Source organism: Lepisosteus oculatus, chromosome 4, assembly GCF_040954835.1.
Source record: "Lepisosteus oculatus isolate fLepOcu1 chromosome 4, fLepOcu1.hap2, whole genome shotgun sequence".
Classification (NCBI taxonomy): domain Eukaryota; kingdom Metazoa; phylum Chordata; class Actinopteri; order Semionotiformes; family Lepisosteidae; genus Lepisosteus; species Lepisosteus oculatus.
Genome location: NC_090699.1, coordinates 2,091,154 through 2,112,774, shown reverse-complemented (window position 1 = coordinate 2,112,774; position 21,621 = coordinate 2,091,154). Strand labels below are relative to the sequence as shown.

At 48.5% G+C, this 21,621-nt stretch overlaps 1 protein-coding gene across 4 annotated transcripts; it reads right to left on the bottom strand.

Annotated features, from left to right (window-relative positions):
- Positions 1–1,098: 1,098 nt before the first annotated feature.
- Positions 1,099–19,537, bottom strand: hirip3 (HIRA interacting protein 3). Of its 4 annotated transcripts, none has more exons than XM_069188359.1 (8): positions 19,333–19,537; positions 10,753–10,870; positions 9,109–9,229; positions 7,678–7,932; positions 4,892–5,025; positions 4,198–4,348; positions 2,394–2,492; positions 1,099–2,315 (listed from the first exon to the last, which is right to left on the bottom strand). In XM_069188359.1, exons 1-8 carry the CDS (start codon positions 19,395–19,397, stop codon positions 2,125–2,127), a joined length of 1,134 nt encoding a protein of 377 aa, XP_069044460.1. In that variant the 5' UTR covers positions 19,398–19,537; the 3' UTR covers positions 1,099–2,124. The 4 variants fall into 4 exon arrangements, with proteins under 4 accessions (XP_069044460.1, XP_069044459.1, XP_069044461.1 ...); XM_069188358.1 differs by having other exon boundaries at positions 10,753–10,873; positions 19,333–19,531; XM_069188360.1 differs by lacking the exon at positions 19,333–19,537 and adding an exon at positions 19,157–19,246 and having other exon boundaries at positions 10,753–10,873.
- Positions 19,538–21,621: the final 2,084 nt, after the last annotated feature.

Sequence of the window (21,621 nt, the reverse complement as noted above, 5' to 3'; positions counted from 1 at the left end):
TCAGTAAGAGTAGGGGTGTCCAGTCCACTGGTCAGTACAGATCCCGGGACACTGTCAGTAAGAGTAGGGGTGTCCTGACTGCTGGTCAGTACAGATCCCAGGACACCGTCAGTAAGAGTAGGGGTGTCCAGTCCGCTGGTCAGTACAGATCCCAGGACACTGTCAGTAAGAGTAGAGGTGTCCAGTCCGCTGGTCAGTACAGATCCCAGGACACTGTCAGTAAGAGTAGGGGTGTCCAGTCCACTGGTCAGTACAGATCCCAGGACACTGTCAGTAAGAGTAGGGGTGTCCTGACTGCTGGTCAGTACAGATCCCAGGACACTGTCAGTAAGAGTAGGGGTGTCCAGTCCACTGGTCAGTACAGATCCCAGGACACTGTCAGTAAGAGTAGGGGTGTCCAGTCCGCTGGTCAGTACAGATCCCAGGACACTGTCAGTAAGAGTAGGGGTGTCCTGACTGCTGGTCAGTACAGATCCCAGGACACTGTCAGTAAGAGTAGGGGTGTCCAGTCCACTGGTCAGTACAGATCCCAGGACACTGTCAGTAAGAGTAGGGGTGTCCAGTCCACTGGTCAATAAGAGTAGGGGTGTCCAGTCCGCTGGTCAGTACAGATCCCAGGACACCGTCAGTAAGAGTAGGGGTGTCCAGTCTGCTGGTCAGTACAGATCCCAGGACACTGTCAGTAAGAGTAGGGGTGTCCAGTCCGCTGGTCAGTACAGATCCCAGGACACTGTCAGTAAGAGTAGGGGTGTCCAGTCCACTGGTCAGTACAGATCCCAGGACACTGTCAGTAAGAGTAGGGGTGTCCAGTCCGCTGGTCAGTACAGATCCCAGGACACTGTCAGTAAGAGTAGGGGTGTCCAGTCCGCTGGTCAGTACAGATCCCAGGACACTGTCAGTAAGAGTAGGGGTGTCCAGTCCGCTGGTCAGTACAGATCCCGGGACACTGTCAGTAAGAGTAGGGGTGTCCAGTCCGCTGGTCAGTACAGATCCCAGGACACTGTCAGTAAGAGTAGGGGTGTCCAGTCCACTGGTCAGTACAGATCCCAGGACACTGTCAGTAAGAGTAGGGGTGATAACCCTGAAGTTAAACAGAGCCACTGAAAAAGATCTTTATTTGAAATAAATTCATGGAGATACACACAGAAAAATGACTTTATAAAAATACCTCTTAAACTCAACGCTGACACACAGACAAGGGAAAAGAGCTCCTGACCCCACTGACCCCACAGCCCCACTGTGCAGCCTGGCCCAGACCCTACCCACCCCACAGCCCCACTGGCTGGCTTGGGGAGGGGGCGTGTCCAGGTAAAGGGGGCGTGTCCGATCCAGAGGCAGGAGGCGTGTCTCAGAAGGGGGAGTGTCCTGAGGCCGCGGGCGTGTCTCAGAAGACGGCGTGTCCTGAGACAGGGGGCGTGTCTCAGAAGAGGGGGTGTCCGGTCCTGAGGCAGGGGTGTGTCTCAGAAGAGGGGGTGTCCGGTCCAGAGGCGGGGGGCGTGTCTCAGAAGAGGGTGTGTCCTGAGACAGGGGGCGTGTCTCAGAAGAGGGGGTGTCCAGTCCAGAGGCAGGGGGCGTGTCTCAGAAGAGGGGGTGTCCGGTCCAGAGGCAGGAGGCGTGTCTCAGAAGAGGGGGTGTCCAGTCCTGAGGCAGGGGGCGTGTCTCAGAAGAGGGGGTGTCCTGAGGCAGGGGGCGTGTCTCAGAAGAGGGGGTGTCCGGTCCTGTGGCGGGGGTGTGTCTCAGAAGAGGGGGTGTCCGGTCCAGAGGCAGGAGGCGTGTCTCAGAAGAGGGGGTGTCCTGAGGCAGGGGGCGTGTCTCAGAAGAGGGGGTGTCTGGTCCTGTGGCGGGGGTGTGTCTCAGAAGAGGGCGTGTCCTGAGGCAGGGGGCGTGTCTCAGAAGAGGGCGTGTCCTGAGGCAGGGGGCGTGTCTCAGAAGAGGGCGTGTCCTGAGGCAGGGGGCGTGTCTCAGAAGAGGGGGTGTCCGGTCCAGAGGCAGGAGGCGTGTCTCAGAAGAGGGGGTGTCCGGTCCTGAGGCAGGGGGCGTGTCTCAGAAGAGGGGTGTCCGGTCCAGAGGCAGGGGGCGTGTCTCAGAAGAGGGGGTGTCCAGTCGAGAGTGGGGTGTCCGGGGTCAGTCGCTGTCGGCGTCGTCGCTGATGACCCCCCTCAGGTTGGACCAGTCCGTGGCTCGGCCACGCGCCCCCCCGCGGCGCGGACCCCCGCTGTCCGAGTCCGACTCCACGCTGCGCCTGAACGCCCCGCCTGCGTCCGACCCCGAGGGAGAGGGGTCCCACGCGCTCGCTGCGCGCCGCCGGGGGCGCCCTGAAACACAGAGGGACACGTCACCACGGGGGCCGAGGAGGGGGTCTCAGTCAGTCCGGCTGGCGGTCCGGTCAGTACCCTGCGTCTCGATGATGTTACTGAGGTCCAGCTCGGCCAGCTCCTGGGCACGTTCTCTCCTCACACGAGCTCTCTTGCACTTCTCAATACTGGGGTTCCCTACGGAGAGAGAGGGGTTCACACACACTGACTGACACTGAGAGAGAGAGGGGTTCACACACACACACTGACAGACACTGAGAGAGAGAGGGGTTCATACACACACACTGACAGACACTGAGAGAGAGAGGGGTTCATACACACACACTGACTGGATACTCCAGTACATGAACACTGCACTGAGAGAGAGAGGGGGGTTAATACAGACACACTGACAGACACTCCAGTACATTAACACTGCACTGAGAGAGAGGGGTTAATACACACACACTGACTGGACACTCCAGTACATGAACACTGCACTGAGAGAGAGAGGGGGGTTCATACAGACACACTGACAGACACTCCAGTACATTAACACTGCACTGAGAGAGAGAGGGGTTCATACACACACACTGACAGACACTCCAGTACATTAACACTGCACTGAGAGAGAGGGGTTAATACACACACACTGACTGGACACTCCAGTACATTAACACTGCACTGAGAGAGAGAGGGGTTCATACACACACTGACTGGACACTCCAGTACATTAACACTGCACTGAGAGAGAGAGGGGGGTTAATACAGACACACTGACTGGACACTCCAGTACATTAACACTGCACTGAGAGAGAGAGAGAGAGAGGGGTTAATACAGACACACTGACTGGACACTCCAGTACATTAACACTGCAGTGAGAGAGAGAGAGAGGGGTTAATACAGACACACTGACTGGACACTCCAGTACATTAACACTGCACTGAGAGAGAGAGGGGTTAATACAGACACACAGACTGGACACTCCAGTACATTAACACTGCACTGAGAGAGAGAGGGGTTAATACACACACACTGACTGGACACTCCAGTACATTAACACTGCACTGAGAGAGAGAGGGGTTAATACAGACACACTGACTGGACACTCCAGTACATTAACACTGCACTGAGAGAGAGAGAGGGGTTAATACACACACACTGACTGGACACTCCAGTACATTAACACTGCACTGAGAGAGAGAGGGGTTAATACAGACACACTGACTGGACACTCCAGTACATTAACACTGCACTGAGAGAGAGAGAGGGGTTAATACACACACACTGACTGGACACTCCAGTACATTAACACTGCACTGAGAGAGAGAGGGGTTAATACAGACACACTGACTGGACACTCCAGTACATTAACACTGCACTGAGAGAGAGAGAGGGGTTAATACACACACACTGACTGGACACTCCAGTACATTAACACTGCACTGAGAGAGAGGGGTTAATACACACACACTGACTGGACACTCCAGTACATTAACACTGCACTGAGAAAGAGAGGGGTTCATACACACACACTGACTGGACACTCCAGTACATGAACACTGCACTGAGAGAGAGAGAGAGGGGTTAATACACACACACTGACTGGACACTCCAGTACATGAACACTGCACTGAGAGAGAGAGGGGTTCATACAGACACACTGACTGGACACTCCAGTACATTAACACTGCACTGAGAGAGAGAGAGGGGTTAATACAGACACACTGACTGGACACTCCAGTACATTAACACTGCACTGAGAAAGAGAGGGGTTAATACAGACACACTGACTGGACACTCCAGTACATTAACACTGCACTGAGAGAGAGAGAGAGGGGTTAATACACACACACTGACTGGACACTCCAGTACATTAACACTGCACTCAGGGTATCTGACCTTTGACACCCAGATCTTCCAGTTGCTGCCTCAGTACGTTGACCTTTGACTTCACAGACTTGCAGCCCTCAAGCAATCGCTTGTAGTTCCGCCTCACGCCACAGAGGGCGATGTAGCGCTTCAGCCGGGAGATGGACTTGTGTTCCTCAGTCTGGGAGAGAGAGATTATTATTATTATTATTATTATTATTATTATTAGCAAAATACTTTTATTTGCTTTGGCAACACTGATTGTACCCATCGGTCCTGCTAATAAAGCACCTTGAATTGAATTGAATTGAGAGGGGAGAGAGGAGGGAGAGAAGAGAGGGGGAGAGAGAGGAGAGAGAGGGGAGAGAGGAGGGAGAGGGGAAAGAGGAGGGAGAGGGGAAAGAGGAGAGAGGAGAGAAAGGAGAGAGAGAGAGAGAAAGGAGAGAGAGAGAGAGAGGGGGGAGAGAGAGGAGAGAAGAGATGGGAGAGAGAAGAGAGGGGGAGAGAGGAGAGAGAGAGGGGAGAGAAGAGAGAGAGGACAGAGAGGGGGGGGAAAGAGAGAGGAGAGAGGGAGGGGTGAGGGGAGAGGAGAGAGAGGAGAGGAGAGAGGGATTTAGAAGATGTAGAACACAAATCTCTTAAACTAAATCTCTCTCCCTGCTTCTGTCCCCCCAGTTCAGATGGCATCACCCCACGAGGTCATCGCGGACCCCCGGACGCTCACCCCCCTGTCCCTCGCTCGCCCGCTGCCCGCCTGCGCCGTCCTCCTGCCCCCTCGCTCCTCATCGTCGTCCAGGGAGGGCCGGGAGGAAGAGTCCGAGTCCGAGTCCGAGCCGTCCTGGGGCTGGAGCTGGGGCTCTGGGCACACAGACAGCGAGACCCCTGAAACTCAACGCCACCCGCTGTCCTGACAGCACAGCTGCACTGCACATCTACAGACACACCACAGGACTCTCACACTCACCACACAACACTCAACACACAGAGACATTAGAGACAGGCTGGGACAGGAGATCACACACTGTATTATTATTATTGAGAGACAGGCTCACTGTCTGTTCCTCAGGCTGGGACAGGAGATCACACACTGTATTATTATTATTGAGAGACGGGCTCACTGTCTGTTCCTCAGGCTGGGACAGGAGATCACACACTGTATTATTATTATTGAGAGACAGGCTCACTGTCTGTTCCTCAGGCTGGGACAGGAGATCACACACTGTATTATTATTATTGAGAGACGGGCTCACTGTTCCTCAGGCTGGGACAGGAGATCACACACTGTATTATTATTATTGAGAGACGGGCTCACTGTCTGTTCCACAGGCTGGGACAGGAGATCACACACTGTATTATTATTATTGAGAGACGGGCTCACTGTCTGTTCCTCAGGCTGGGACAGGAGATCACACACTGTATTATTATTATTGAGAGACGGGCTCACTGTCTGTTCCTCAGGCTGGGACAGGAGATCACACACTGTATTATTATTATTGAGAGACGGGCTCACTGTCTGTTCCTCAGGCTGGGACAGGAGATCACACACTGTATTATTATTATTATTGAGAGACGGGCTCACTGTCTGTTCCTCAGGCTGGGACAGGAGATCACACACTGTATTATTATTATTGAGAGACAGGCTCACTGTTCCTCAGGCTGGGACAGGAGATCACACACTGTATTATTATTATTGAGAGACAGGCTCACTGTCTGTTCCTCAGGCTGGGACAGGAGATCACACACTGTATTATTATTATTGAGAGACGGGCTCACTGTCTGTTCCTCAGGCTGGGACAGGAGATCACACACTGTATTATTATTATCGAGAGACAGGCTCACTGTCTGTTCCTCAGGCTGGGACAGGAGATCACACACTGTATTATTATTATTGAGAGACGGGCTCACTGTCTGTTCCTCAGGCTGGGACAGGAGATCACACACTGTATTATTATTATTGAGAGACAGGCTCACTGTCTGTTCCTCAGGCTGGGACAGGAGATCACACACTGTATTATTATTATTGAGAGACGGGCTCACTGTCTGTTCCTCAGGCTGGGACAGGAGATCACACACTGTATTATTATTATTGAGAGACAGGCTCACTGTTCCTCAGGCTGGGACAGGAGATCACACACTGTATTATTATTATTGAGAGACAGGCTCACTGTCTGTTCCTCAGGCTGGGACAGGAGATCACACACTGTATTATTATTATTGAGAGACAGGCTCACTGTCTGTTCCTCAAGCTGGGACAGGAGATCACACACTGTATTATTATTATTGAGAGACAGGCTCACTGTCTGTTCCTCAGGCTGGGACAGGAGATCACACACTGTATTATTATTATTGAGAGACAGGCTCACTGTCTGTTCCTCAGGCTGGGACAGGAGATCACACACTGTATTATTATTATTGAGAGACGGGCTCACTGTCTGTTCCTCAGGCTGACAGGAGATCACACACTGTATTATTATTATTGAGAGACGGGCTCACTGTCTGTTCCTCAGGCTGGGACAGGAGATCACACACTGTATTATTATTATTGAGAGACGGGCTCACTGTCTGTTCCTCAGGCTGGGACAGGAGGTCACACACTGTATTATTATTATTGAGAGACAGGCTCACTGTCTGTTCCTCAGGCTGGGACAGGAGATCACACACTGTATTATTATTATTGAGAGACAGGCTCACTGTCTGTTCCTCAGGCTGGGACAGGAGATCACACACTGTATTATTATTATTGAGAGACAGGCTCACTGTCTGTTCCTCAGGCTGGGACAGGAGGTCACACACTGTATTATTATTATTGAGAGACGGGCTCACTGTCTGTTCCTCAGGTTGGGACAGGAGATCACACACTGTATTATTATTATTGAGAGACGGGCTCACTGTCTGTTCCTCAGGCTGGGACAGGAGATCACACACTGTATTATTATTATTGAGAGACAGGCTCACTGTCTGTTCCTCAGGCTGGGACAGGAGATCACACACCTGTATTATTATTATTGAGAGACGGGCTCACTGTCTGTTCCTCAGGCTGGGACAGGAGATCACACACTGTATTATTATTATTGAGAGACGGGCTCACTGTTCCTCAGGCTGGGACAGGAGATCACACACTGTATTATTATTATTGAGAGACAGGCTCACTGTCTGTTCCTCAGGCTGGGACAGGAGGTCACACACTGTATTATTATTATTGAGAGACAGGCTCACTGTCTGTTCCTCAGGCTGGGACAGGAGATCACACACTGTATTATTATTATTGAGAGACGGGCTCACTGTCTGTTCCTCAGGCTGGGACAGGAGATCACACACTGTATTATTATTATTGAGAGACAGGCTCACTGTCTGTTCCTCAGGCTGGGACAGGAGATCACACACTGTATTATTATTATTGAGAGACGGGCTCACTGTCTGTTCCTCAGGCTGGGACAGGAGATCACACACTGTATTATTATTATTGAGAGACAGGCTCACTGTATTAACCCCTCTCTCTCTCACTCTCACCTTCTCCCTCACTCTTCTCTGCTGCTGCCTCTGTGTTTCCTGTCTCTCTGCTCTTCCCCGTCTCTGTCTCACTCTCCGATTTGCTGTCCGAGTCCAGGGCTGCCTGGGTCTTCCTCGCCCTGTCCCCCTCTCTCTCCGGGCTGCTCTCCTCCGCCTCTGCAGGTCCCCCATCCTCCTCCTCCTCTTCCTCGTCACAGTCTCTCTCCCCCTCGCTGTCTCCTTTCCCAGCTCGGTCGATCCCAGAGTCCGGAGACTCTGCACACAGACAGGGAGACTCCAGGCATGAGGGCGGGAAGACAGACAGGCAGAGAGACAGACAGTGTGCTGAAGACTGTCAGACACACAGGCAGAGAGACAGACAGTGTGCTGAAGACCGTCAGACACACAGGCAGAGACAGACAGTGTGCTGAAGACCGTCAGACACACAGGCAGAGAGACAGACAGTGTGCTGAAGACCGTCAGACACACAGGCAGAGACAGACAGTGTGCTGAAGACCGTCAGACACACAGGCAGAGACAGACAGTGTGCTGAAGACCGTCAGACACACAGGCAGAGAGACAGACAGTGTGCTGAAGACTGTCAGACACACAGGCAGAGAGACAGACAGTGTGCTGAAGACTGTCAGACACACAGGCAGAGAGACAGACAGTGTGCTGAAGACCGTCAGACACACAGGCAGAGAGACAGACAGTGTGCTGAAGACCGTCAGACACACAGGCAGAGAGACAGACAGTGTGCTGAAGACCGTCAGACACACAGGCAGAGACAGACAGTGTGCTGAAGACTGTCAGACACACAGGCAGAGAGACAGACAGTGTGCTGAAGACCGTCAGACACACAGGCAGAGAGACAGACAGTGTGCTGAAGACTGTCAGACACACAGGCAGAGAGACAGACAGTGTGCTGAAGACTGTCAGACACACAGGCAGAGAGACAGACAGTGTGCTGAAGACTGTCAGACACACAGGCAGAGAGACAGACAGTGTGCTGAAGACTGTCAGACACACAGGCAGAGACAGACAGTGTGCTGAAGACTGTCAGACACACAGGCAGAGACAGACAGTGTGCTGAAGACCGTCAGACACACAGGCAGAGACAGACAGTGTGCTGAAGACCGTCAGACACACAGGCAGAGACAGACAGTGTGCTGAAGACTGTCAGACACACAGGCAGAGACAGACAGTGTGCTGAAGACTGTCAGACAGTGTGCTGAAGACTGTCAGACAGTGTGCTGAAGACTGTCAGACAGACAGTGTGCTCAAGACTGTGAGACAGAGAGACAGACAGTGTGCTGAAGTCTGTGAGACAGAGAGACAGACAGTGTGCTGAAGACTGTGAGACAGAGAGAGAGACAGCAGAGAGACAGACAGTGTGCTGACAGACAGGCAGGCAGACAGACAGACAGTGTGCTGACAGACAGGCAGACTGACCCGGGTGAGAGTGGACCCTGCGAGGCCTCTTGTTCTGCTCCTCTTCCTCACCCTCCTCTCTCTTGCGTTTGGCTCCCAACTTCTTCACAAGGGGCTCATCATCACTGCTGGAGTACTGGTCCTGAGAGAGAGACACACACACACTGCTGGAGTACTGGTCCTGAGAGAGAGACACACACACTGCTGGAGTACTGGTCCTGAGAGAGAGACACACACACTGCTGGAGTACTGGTCCTGAGAGAGAGACACACACACACTGCTGGAGTACTGGTCCTGAGAGAGAGACACACACACTGCTGGAGTACTGGTCCTGAGAGAGAGACACACACACTGTTGGAGTACTGGTCCTGAGAGAGACACACACACTGCTGGAGTACTGGTCCTGAGAGAGAGACACACACACTGCTGGAGTACTGGTCCTGAGAGAGAGACACACACACTGCTGGAGTACTGGTCCTGAGAGAGAGACACACACACACTGCTGGAGTACTGGTCCTGAGAGAGACACACACACACTGCTGGAGTACTGGTCCTGAGAGAGACACACACACACTGCTGGAGTACTGGTCCTGAGAGAGACACACACACACTGCTGGAGTACTGGTCCTGAGAGAGAGACACACACACTGCTGGAGTACTGGTCCTGAGAGAGACACACACACACACTGCTGGAGTACTGGTCCTGAGAGAGAGACACACACACACTGCTGGAGTACTGGTCCTGAGAGAGACACACACACTGCTGGAGTACTGGTCCTGAGAGAGAGACACACACACTGCTGGAGTACTGGTCCTGAGAGAGACACACACACACTGCTGGAGGGAGGGAGAGAGAGAGAGAGAGTACAGGAGAGGGAGGGAGAGAGAGAGAGAGTACAGGAGAGGGAGGGAGAGAGAGAGACAGTACAGGAGAGGGAGGGAGGGAGAGAGACAGTACAGGAGAGGGAGGGAGAGAGAGAGACAGTATAGGAGAGGGAGGGAGGGAGAGAGACAGTACAGGAGAGGGAGGGAGAGAGACAGTACAGGAGAGGGAGGGAGGGAGAGAGACAGTACAGGAGAGGGAGGGAGAGAGACAGTACAGGAGAGGGAGGGAGGGAGAGAGACAGTACAGGAGAGGGAGGGAGAGAGACAGTACAGGAGAGGGAGGGAGAGAGAGAGACAGTACAGGAGAGGGAGGGAGAGAGAGAGACAGTACAGGAGAGGGAGGGAGGGAGAGAGACAGTACAGGAGAGGGAGGGAGAGAGACAGTACAGGAGAGGGAGGGAGAGAGAGAGACAGTACAGGAGAGGGAGGGAGGGAGAGAGACAGTACAGGAGAGGGAGGGAGGGAGAGAGACAGTACAGGAGAGGGAGGGAGAGAGACAGTACAGGAGAGGGAGGGAGGGAGAGAGACAGTACAGGAGAGGGAGGGAGGGAGAGAGACAGTACAGGAGAGGGAGAGAGAGAGACAGTACAGGAGAGGGAGAGAGAGAGACAGTACAGGAGAGGGAGGGAGGGAGAGAGACAGTACAGGAGAGGGAGGGAGGGAGAGAGACAGTACAGGAGAGGGAGGGAGAGAGAGAGACAGTACAGGAGAGGGAGGGAGGGAGAGAGACAGTACAGGAGAGGGAGAGAGGTACGATTAGACACGCCGTCACGATCTCACCTGCATCTTCACCAACTCCTGCTCCACGACGCGCTTGAGCAGCTGTCTCTCCTCCTGGCTGAGCTGATCTCGGCCGCAGTGTATCAGGTAGCGCTCCCGCACGATGGCCTGGGTCAGGCTGCTACAGAAACACACAGGGCCGGTCAGAACCGGACCGCTGTCTGCAGCGACAGCAGGACTGTAGTGTCAGTAGTGACAGCAGCAGCAAGTGTAGTACAGTAGCGGTATGAGTAGTAACAGTGACAAAGTGTAGTACAGTAGTATTAGTACTAACAGGGACAGTAAGTGTTGTACAGCAGCAGTATCAGTAGTGACAGCGACAGTAAGTGTAGTACAGCAGCAGTATTAGTACTAACAGCGACAGTAAGTGTTGTACGGCAGCAGTATCAGTAGTAACAGCAGCAGTAAGTGTAGTATGGTAGCGGTATTAGTACTAACAGTGACAGTAAGTGTTGTACGGCAGCAGTATCAGTAGTAACAGCGACAGTAAGTGTAGTATGGTAGCGGTATTAGTACTAACAGTGACAGTAAGTGTTGTACGGCAGCAGTATCAGTAGTAACAGTGACAGTAAGTGTAGTATGGTAGCGGTATTAGTACTAACAGTGACAGTAAGTGTTGTACGGCAGCAGTATCAGTAGTGACAGCGACAGTAAGTGTAGTACAGCAGCAGTATCAGTAGTTACAGTGACAGTAAGTGTAGTACAGCAGCAGTATCAGTAGTAACAGTGACAGTAAGTGTAGTACAGCAGCAGTATCAGTAGTTACAGTGACAGTAAGTGTAGTACAGCAGCAGTATCAGTAGTAACAGCGACAGTAAGTGTAGTACAGCAGCAGTATCAGTAGTAACAGCGACAGTAAGTGTAGTACGGTAGCGGTATTAGTAGTAACAGCGACAGTAAGTGTAGTATGGTAGCGGTATTAGTACTAACAGTGACAGTAAGTGTTGTACAGCAGCAGTATCAGTAGTGACAGCGACAGTAAGTGTAGTACAGCAGCAGTATTAGTACTAACAGCGACAGTAAGTGTAGTATGGTAGCGGTATCAGTAGTAACAGCAGCAGTAAGTGTAGTATGGTAGCGGTATTAGTACTAACAGTGACAGTAAGTGTAGTACAGCAGCAGTATCAGTAGTAACAGCAGCAGTAAGTGTAGTATGGTAGCGGTATTAGTAGTAACAGTGACAGTAAGTGTTGTACGGCAGCAGTATCAGTAGTAACAGTGACAGTAAGTGTAGTACAGCAGCAGTATCAGTAGTAACAGCGACAGTAAGTGTAGTATGGTAGCGGTATTAGTAGTAACAGTGACAGTAAGTGTAGTATGGTAGCGGTATTAGTACTAACAGTGACAGTAAGTGTTGTACAGCAGCAGTATCAGTAGTAACAGCAGCAGTAAGTGTAGTATGGTAGCGGTATTAGTACTAACAGTGACAGTAAGTGTAGTATGGTAGCGGTATTAGTAGTAACAGCGACAGTAAGTGTAGTATGGTAGCGGTATTAGTAGTAACAGCGACAGTAAGTGTAGTATGGTAGCGGTATTAGTAGTAACAGCGACAGTAAGTGTAGTATGGTAGCGGTATTAGTACTAACAGTGACAGTAAGTGTTGTACGGCAGCAGTATCAGTAGTAACAGCGACAGTAAGTGTAGTATGGTAGCGGTATTAGTACTGACAGTGACAGTAAGTGTAGTACGGCAGCAGTATTAGAACTAACAGCGACAGTAAGTGTAGTATGGCAGCGGTATCAGTAGTAACAGCGACAGTAAGTGTAGTACAGCAGCAGTATTAGAAGTAACAGCGACAGTAAGTGTAGTATGGTAGCGGTATTAGTACTAACAGTGACAGTAAGTGTTGTACGGCAGCAGTATCAGTAGTAACAGTGACAGTAAGTGTAGTATGGTAGCAGTATCAGTAGTAACAGTGACAGTAAGTGTTGTACAGCAGCAGTATCAGTAGTAACAGCGACAGTAAGTGTAGTACAGCAGCGGTATTAGTAGTAACAGTGACAGTAAGTGTAGTATGGTAGCGGTATTAGTACTAACAGTGACAGTAAGTGTTGTACGGCAGCAGTATCAGTAGTAACAGCGACAGTAAGTGTAGTATGGTAGCAGTATCAGTAGTAACAGTGACAGTAAGTGTTGTACAGCAGCAGTATCAGTAGTGACAGCGACAGTAAGTGTAGTACAGCAGCAGTATTAGTACTAACAGCGACAGTAAGTGTAGTATGGTAGCGGTATCAGTAGTAACAGCAGCAGTAAGTGTAGTATGGTAGCGGTATTAGTGTAAGTGTAGGTATGGTAGCGGTATTAGTACTAACAGTGACAGTAAGTGTAGTACAGCAGCAGTATCAGCAGCAGAGTATGGTAGGTGTAACTGTGGTAGTGTTGTACGGCAGCAGTATCAGTAGTAACAGTGACAGTAAGTGTAGTACAGCAGCAGTATCAGTAGTAACAGCGGCAGTAAGTGTAGTATGGTAGCGGTATTAGTAGTAACAGTGACAGTAAGTGTTGTACGGCAGCAGTATCAGTAGTAACAGTGACAGTAAGTGTAGTACAGCAGCAGTATCAGTAGTAACAGCGACAGTAAGTGTAGTATGGTAGCGGTATTAGTACTAACAGTGACAGTAAGTGTAGTATGGTAGCGGTATTAGTAGTAACAGCGACAGTAAGTGTAGTATGGTAGCGGTATTAGTAGTAACAGCGACAGTAAGTGTAGTATGGTAGCGGTATCAGTAGTAACAGCGACAGTAAGTGTAGTATGGTAGCGGTATTAGTACTAACAGTGACAGTAAGTGTTGTACGGCAGCAGTATCAGTAGTAACAGCGACAGTAAGTGTAGTATGGTAGCGGTATTAGTACTGACAGTGACAGTAAGTGTAGTACGGCAGCAGTATTAGAACTAACAGCGACAGTAAGTGTAGTATGGCAGCGGTATCAGTAGTAACAGCGACAGTAAGTGTAGTACAGCAGCAGTATTAGAAGTAACAGCGACAGTAAGTGTAGTATGGTAGCGGTATTAGTACTAACAGTGACAGTAAGTGTTGTACGGCAGCAGTATCAGTAGTAACAGCAGCAGTAAGTGTAGTATGGTAGCGGTATTAGTAGTAACAGTGACAGTAAGTGTAGTATGGTAGCGGTATTAGTACTAACAGTGACAGTAAGTGTTGTACAGCAGCAGTATCAGTAGTAACAGCAGCAGTAAGTGTAGTATGGTAGCGGTATTAGTACTAACAGTGACAGTAAGTGTTGTACGGCAGCAGTATCAGTAGTGACAGCAGCAGTAAGTGTAGTATGGTAGCGGTATTAGTAGTAACAGTGACAGTAAGTGTAGTATGGTAGCGGTATTAGTACTAACAGTGACAGTAAGTGTTGTACAGCAGCAGTATCAGTAGTAACAGCAGCAGTAAGTGTAGTATGGTAGCGGTATTAGTACTAACAGTGACAGTAAGTGTTGTACGGCAGCAGTATCAGTAGTGACAGCGACAGTAAGTGTAGTATGGTAGCGGTATTAGTACTAACAGTGACAGTAAGTGTTGTACAGCAGCAGTATCAGTACTAACAGCAGCAGTAAGTGTAGTATGGTAGCGGTATTAGTACTAACAGTGACAGTAAGTGTTGTACAGCAGCAGTATCAGTACTAACAGCAGCAGTAAGTGTAGTATGGTAGCGGTATTAGTACTAACAGTGACAGTAAGTGTTGTACGGCAGCAGTATCAGTAGTAACAGCGACAGTAAGTGTAGTATGGTAGCGGTATTAGTACTGACAGTGACAGTAAGTGTAGTACAGCAGCAGTATTAGAACTAACAGCGACAGTAAGTGTAGTATGGCAGCAGTATCAGTAGTAACAGCGACAGTAAGTGTAGTACAGCAGCAGTATCAGTTGTAAGTATAGTACAGTAGCAGTATTAGTACTAACAGTGACAGTAAGTGTTGTACAGCAGCAGTATCAGTACTAACAGCGACAGTAAGTGTAGTATGGTAGCGGTATTAGTACTAACAGTGACAGTAAGTGTTGTACGGCAGCAGTATCAGTAGTAACAGTGACAGTAAGTGTAGTATGGTAGCGGTATTAGTAGTAACAGTGACAGTAAGTGTAGTATGGTAGCGGTATTAGTACTAACAGTGACAGTAAGTGTTGTACGGCAGCAGTATCAGTAGTGACAGCGACAGTAAGTGTAGTATGGTAGCGGTATTAGTACTAACAGTGACAGTAAGTGTTGTACAGCAGCAGTATCAGTACTAACAGCAGCAGTAAGTGTAGTATGGTAGCGGTATTAGTACTAACAGTGACAGTAAGTGTTGTACGGCAGCAGTATCAGTAGTAACAGCGACAGTAAGTGTAGTATGGTAGCGGTATTAGTACTGACAGTGACAGTAAGTGTAGTACAGCAGCAGTATTAGAACTAACAGCGACAGTAAGTGTAGTATGGCAGCAGTATCAGTAGTAACAGCGACAGTAAGTGTAGTACAGCAGCAGTATTAGAAGTAACAGCGACAGTAAGTGTAGTATGGTAGCGGTATTAGTACTAACAGTGACAGTAAGTGTTGTACGGCAGCAGTATCAGTAGTAACAGTGACAGTAAGTGTAGTACAGCAGCAGTATCAGTTGTAAGTATAGTACAGTAGCAGTATTAGTACTAACAGTGACAGTAAGTGTTGTACGGCAGCAGTATCAGTAGTAACAGTGACAGTAAGTGTAGTACAGCAGCAGTATCAGTTGTAAGTATAGTACAGTAGCAGTATTAGTACTAACAGTGACAGTAAGTGTTGTACAGCAGCAGTATCAGTAGTAACAGTGACAGTAAGTGTAGTATGGTAGCGGTATCAGTAGTAACAGCGACAGTAAGTGTAGTACAGCAGCAGTATCAGTAGTAAGTATAGTACAGTAGCAGTATTAGTACTAACAGTGACAGTAAGTGTTGTACGGCAGCAGTATCAGTAGTAACAGTGACAGTAAGTGTAGTACAGCAGCAGTATCAGTTGTAAGTATAGTACAGTAGCAGTATTAGTACTAACAGTGACAGTAAGTGTTGTACAGCAGCAGTATCAGTAGTAACAGTGACAGTAAGTGTAGTACAGCAGCAGTATCAGTTGTAAGTATAGTACAGTAGCAGTATTAGTACTAACAGTGACAGTAAGTGTTGTACAGCAGCAGTATCAGTAGTAACAGTGACAGTAAGTGTAGTACAGCAGCAGTATTAGTACTAACAGTGACAGTAAGTGTAGTACAGCAGCAGTATCAGTAGTAACAGTGACAGTAAGTGTAGTACAGCAGCAGTATCAGTTGTAAGTATAGTACAGTAGCAGTATTAGTACTAACAGTGACAGTAAGTGTTGTACAGCAGCAGTATCAGTAGTAACAGTGACAGTAAGTGTAGTACAGCAGCAGTATTAGTACTAACAGTGACAGTAAGTGTTGTACAGCAGCAGTATCAGTAGTAACAGTGACAGTAAGTGTAGTATGGTAGCGGTATCAGTAGTAACAGCGACAGTAAGTGTAGTACGGCAGCAGTATCAGTACTAACAGCGACAGTAAGTGTAGTATGGTAGCGGTATCAGTAGTAACAGTGACAGTAAGTGTTGTACGGCAGCAGTATCAGTACTAACAGCGACAGTAAGTGTAGTACGGCAGCAGTATCAGTACTAACAGCGACAGTAAGTGTAGTATGGTAGCGGTATCAGTAGTAACAGTGACAGTAAGTGTTGTACGGCAGCAGTATTAGTACTAACAGCGACAGTAAGTGTAGTATGGTAGCGGTATTAGTAGTAACAGTGACAGTAAGTGTAGTACAGCAGCAGTATCAGTAGTAACAGTGACAGTAAGTGTAGTACAGCAGCAGTATCAGTTGTAAGTATAGTACAGTAGCAGTATTAGTACTAACAGTGACAGTAAGTGTTGTACAGCAGCAGTATCAGTAGTAACAGTGACAGTAAGTGTAGTACAGCAGCAGTATTAGTACTAACAGTGACAGTAAGTGTTGTACAGCAGCAGTATCAGTAGTAACAGTGACAGTAAGTGTAGTATGGTAGCGGTATCAGTAGTAACAGCGACAGTAAGTGTAGTACGGCAGCAGTATCAGTACTAACAGCGACAGTAAGTGTAGTATGGTAGCGGTATTAGTAGTAACAGTGACAGTAAGTGTAGTACAGCAGCAGTATCAGTAGTAACAGTGACAGTAAGTGTAGTACAGCAGCAGTATCAGTTGTAAGTATAGTACAGTAGCAGTATTAGTACTAACAGTGACAGTAAGTGTTGTACAGCAGCAGTATCAGTAGTAACAGTGACAGTAAGTGTAGTACAGCAGCAGTATTAGTACTAACAGTGACAGTAAGTGTTGTACAGCAGCAGTATCAGTAGTAACAGTGACAGTAAGTGTAGTATGGTAGCGGTATCAGTAGTAACAGCGACAGTAAGTGTAGTACGGCAGCAGTATTAGTACTAACAGCGACAGTAAGTGTAGTATGGTAGCGGTATCAGTAGTAACAGTGACAGTAAGTGTTGTACGGCAGCAGTATCAGTACTAACAGCGACAGTAAGTGTAGTACAGCAGCAGTATCAGTAGTAAGTATAGTACAGTAGCAGTATTAGTACTAACAGTGACAGTAAGTGTAGTATGGTAGCGGTATCAGTAGTAACAGTGACAGTAAGTGTAGTACAGCAGCAGTATCAGTACTAACAGCGACAGTAAGTGTTGTACGGCAGCAGTATCAGTAGTAACAGCGACAGTAAGTGTAGTACGGCAGCAGTATCAGTAGTAAGTATAGTACAGTAGCAGTATTAGTACTAACAGTGACAGTAAGTGTAGTACAGCAGCAGTATCAGTAGTAACAGTGACAGTAAGTGTTGTACAGCAGCAGTATCAGTAGTAACAGCGACAGTAAGTGTTGTACGGCAGCAGTATCAGTAGTAACAGTGACAGTAAGTGTAGTATGGCAGCAGTATCAGTAGTAACAGTGACAGTAAGTGTAGTATGGTAGCGGTATCAGTAGTAACAGTGACAGTAAGTGTAGTACAGCAGCAGTATCAGTAGTAACAGTGACAGTAAGTGTAGTACAGCAGCAGTATCAGTAGTAAGTATAGTACAGTAGCAGTATTAGTACTAACAGTGACAGTAAGTGTAGTACAGCAGCAGTATCAGTAGTAACAGTGACAGTAAGTGTAGTATGGTAGCGGTATTAGTATTAACAGTGACAGTAAGTGTTGTACGGCAGCAGTATCAGTAGTAACAGCGACAGTAAGTGTAGTATGGTAGCGGTATCAGTAGTAACAGTGACAGTAAGTGTAGTACAGCAGCAGTATCAGTAGTAACAGTGACAGTAAGTGTAGTACAGCAGCAGTATCAGTAGTAAGTATAGTACAGTAGCAGTATTAGTACTAACAGTGACAGTAAGTGTAGTACAGCAGCAGTATCAGTAGTAACAGTGACAGTAAGTGTAGTATGGTAGCGGTATTAGTACTAACAGTGACAGTAAGTGTTGTACGGCAGCAGTATCAGTAGTAACAGCGACAGTAAGTGTAGTATGGTAGCGGTATTAGTACTAACAGTGACAGTAAGTGTAGTATGGCAGCAGTATCAGTAGTAACAGTGACAGTAAGTGTTGTACGGCAGCAGTATCAGTAGTAACAGTGACAGTAAGTGTAGTACAGCAGCAGTATCAGTAGTAACAGTGACAGTAAGTGTAGTATGGTAGCGGTATTAGTACTAACAGTGACAGTAAGTGTTGTACGGCAGCAGTATCAGTAGTAACAGCAGCAGTAAGTGTAGTATGGTAGCGGTATTAGTACTAACAGTGACAGTAAGTGTAGTATGGCAGCAGTATCAGTAGTAACAGTGACAGTAAGTGTTGTACGGCAGCAGTATCAGTAGTAACAGTGACAGTAAGTGTAGTATGGTAGCGGTATCAGTAGTAACAGTGACAGTAAGTGTAGTACAGCAGCAGTATCAGTAGTAACAGCGACAGTAAGTGTAGTATGGTAGCGGTATTAGTAGTAACAGTGACAGTAAGTGTAGTATGGTAGCGGTATTAGTACTAACAGTGACAGTAAGTGTTGTATGGCAGCAGTATCAGTAGTAACAGTGACAGTAAGTGTAGTATGGTAGCGGTATTAGTACTAACAGTGACAGTAAGTGTTGTACGGCAGCAGTATCAGTAGTAACAGCAGCAGTAAGTGTAGTATGGTAGCGGTATTAGTACTAACAGTGACAGTAAGTGTAGTATGGCAGCAGTATCAGTAGTAACAGTGACAGTAAGTGTTGTACGGCAGCAGTATCAGTAGTAACAGTGACAGTAAGTGTAGTATGGTAGCGGTATCAGTAGTAACAGTGACAGTAAGTGTAGTACAGCAGCAGTATCAGTAGTAAGTATAGTACAGTAGCAGTATTAGTACTAACAGAAGCTCCGGTTCACCTGCGGCGGGTGAATCAAACACCTGCAGGAATTTCCCGCCACAACTCGCGGCCAGTGAAGCTGCCTCGCGCTCAGCTGCTTCCGGCTCCCACGTGTGCTGCGTGGGTTTCCGGAGGCTGCCCCCGTCTCTCCGCCCCCCCCCTGCAGCCCCACGGCCGCTCCGAGCCCGGCGGTACCTGAGGTCGGCAGCGCGCCTGAGCTCCTGAGACACGAAGCGCCGGATCTCCCGCTGCTGCGACATGTCGGACAGGCGCGATCCCAGAACTCACGGCGCGCCGCGGGCGGGGGCGCGCACGCAGGCCGGAAACCACGCCCCCCTCCGCTGCTTCCGGGCGCCGGCGGCGTGCGCGCTCCCGGGCCCCCACAGCTGTGCCCGAGAAGCGGAAGGGGAGGAGCTGCGGCAACATGTTAATTTTGTATTAAACGTGGGAAGAATTGACCCACACAACTACAACTGGAGCAGGGGAAACCAATACAAGAGAAGAAGACACAATCAGTAAAAAACAACCGCCGGAGATAAGGAAGTTAATTATATAGCCAAATTATTTTTTCATCTAACAAATGTAACTTGTTTTTGCAATTAAAATAAATGTTTAATCTCCAATACTAAAAAAAAAAGCCTAAAAAGAAAATATTATTGGACCATTTTAATTTATGAATGTTAGCTTTACCCAGAATTACTTCATTATTATTATTATTATTATTATTATTATTATTATCATCATTAATTACCAATTTGCTATAAATAAATGCTCCCCACCACCCCCCAAATTTTCTTATTACAGCAAAACATCAAAATCCTTAAATCCAAAAAACACCTTGAAATGCCTACAAACAAAACTCTGCAAATCTGTCCAAAATAACTTCACACGAATTTTCCTGCTCGTGCTTACATTTAGGAAGTGCCATTTTAACTGGAGAAAACAACATCTTTCCCCTTATCTGTGTTATAACACCTCTCAGGGGTTGTCCAACCCAATTTCCCTCCAAACTCTTCATTCCAAGATGAGAAACCAGGACGGGTACAAAGATTCCTGGTGTGCGTGTTGTCATCTTTCTAATCCTTTTCCACACCCTCGCTGAAAAAAAACAATTCTAAAACCAGAAAGGAGATCCGTCCCTCTGTATAAAATAAAATCCAGCGAGCTGCAGCGTCGTGGTGACGGAGACCTGCGCGTTTGGGGAAGGTGGCCCTGAAACTCTTCAACCTTCATGTGGGTCACGACCCACGGTACCTGCCGTCTAACCCGCAGGGCGGCGGATCAGCCCTCTCTTACGGTTTCAATCACAGTAGAGTCAGCAGACAGCCCCTACTCTCAGAGAGAGCAGCGGGGTGTCCAGCCACTGTCCTGCGTCCTTCCCGGTCACACTCCGCCTGTTCGGACAGACAGCGCCAGATCCACACCTCCTCTCCGGCCACCTCTGAGATCACAGACACCCCTCGACACGCCAGCCTCTGACCAACACCTGCGAGTTGTATCGTGAGGCCCAGCAACGCTCATCTCGAGAAAGAAGCAAGGTGACAGTGAGCCTGTCTCTCGATAATAATAATACAGTGTGTGATCTCCTGTCCCAGCCTGAGGAACAGTGAGCCTGTCTCTCAATAATAATAATACAGTGTGTGATCTCCTGTCCCAGCCTGAGGAACAGACAGTGAGCCCGTCTCTCAATAATAATAATACAGTGTGTGATCTCCTGTCCCAGCCTGAGGAACAGTGAGCCTGTCTCTCAATAATAATAATAATAATACAGTGTGTGATCTCCTGTCCCTGCCTGAGGAACAGTGAGCCTCTCAATAATGCTCCATATGTTTATATGGAAATATCTTATGATGTGTCTGTATTATATGTGTCTGAAGATTTTTTAGGTAATTGTATTTGTTTTGCTTTGGCAACACTGATTGTACTCATGGGTCATTCCAATAAAGCACCTTGAAGTGAATTCTGCAGATCGGTCACAGAGTGATATTTTGATGGTAATTAACTCCTTACACAGATATAGTGCTTTAGAGGAATTGGGGATCCCCTCCAGCAGCAGCAGTGTGGAGCCCCACCAGTGCGCTCACACACAGCAGCTCTCAGGGCGAGGAGGACAGGTCAGAGGTCATTAATAATGTCCTTATACTTATATAGCGCCTTTCTGGACGCCCCGCTGGTGGTGGGGATCCCCTCCAGCAGCAGCAGTGTGGAGCCCCACCAGTGCGCTCACACACAGCAGCTCTCAGGGCGAGGAGGACAGGTCAGAGGTCATTAGGGGTTACTAGGAGGCCAGGACTGGTCAAGACCAGGGGGACACCGGGGTAACACCCCAACTCTTTTATAGAGACACCCCGGGATTGTTCATGACCACAGAGAGTCAGGACCCCGGTTTCACGTCTCACTTCTTGTTCAGGGATGGGTGAGTTGATCCCAGACGTGCTCAGTGGGGTGTGTGTGTGACTGGTCAGGCCCTGACTCTCTCAGGCT

Bases quoted from the DNA above. Each gene is read 5' to 3' on its own strand.
- hirip3 (XM_069188358.1), bottom strand. From the start codon at position 19,397: ATGTCGCAGCAGCGGGAGATCCGGCGCTTCGTGTCTCAGGAGCTCAGG. The intron at 10,874-19,332 runs GTACCGCCGGGC...GTGTTTCTGTAG, and splicing joins AGGCGCGCTGCCGACCTCAG to CAGCCTGACCCAGGCCATCG. The intron at 4,349-4,891 runs GTGAGCGTCCGG...TCTCTCTCCCAG, and splicing joins GGCGAGCGAGGGACAGGGGG to ACTGAGGAACACAAGTCCAT.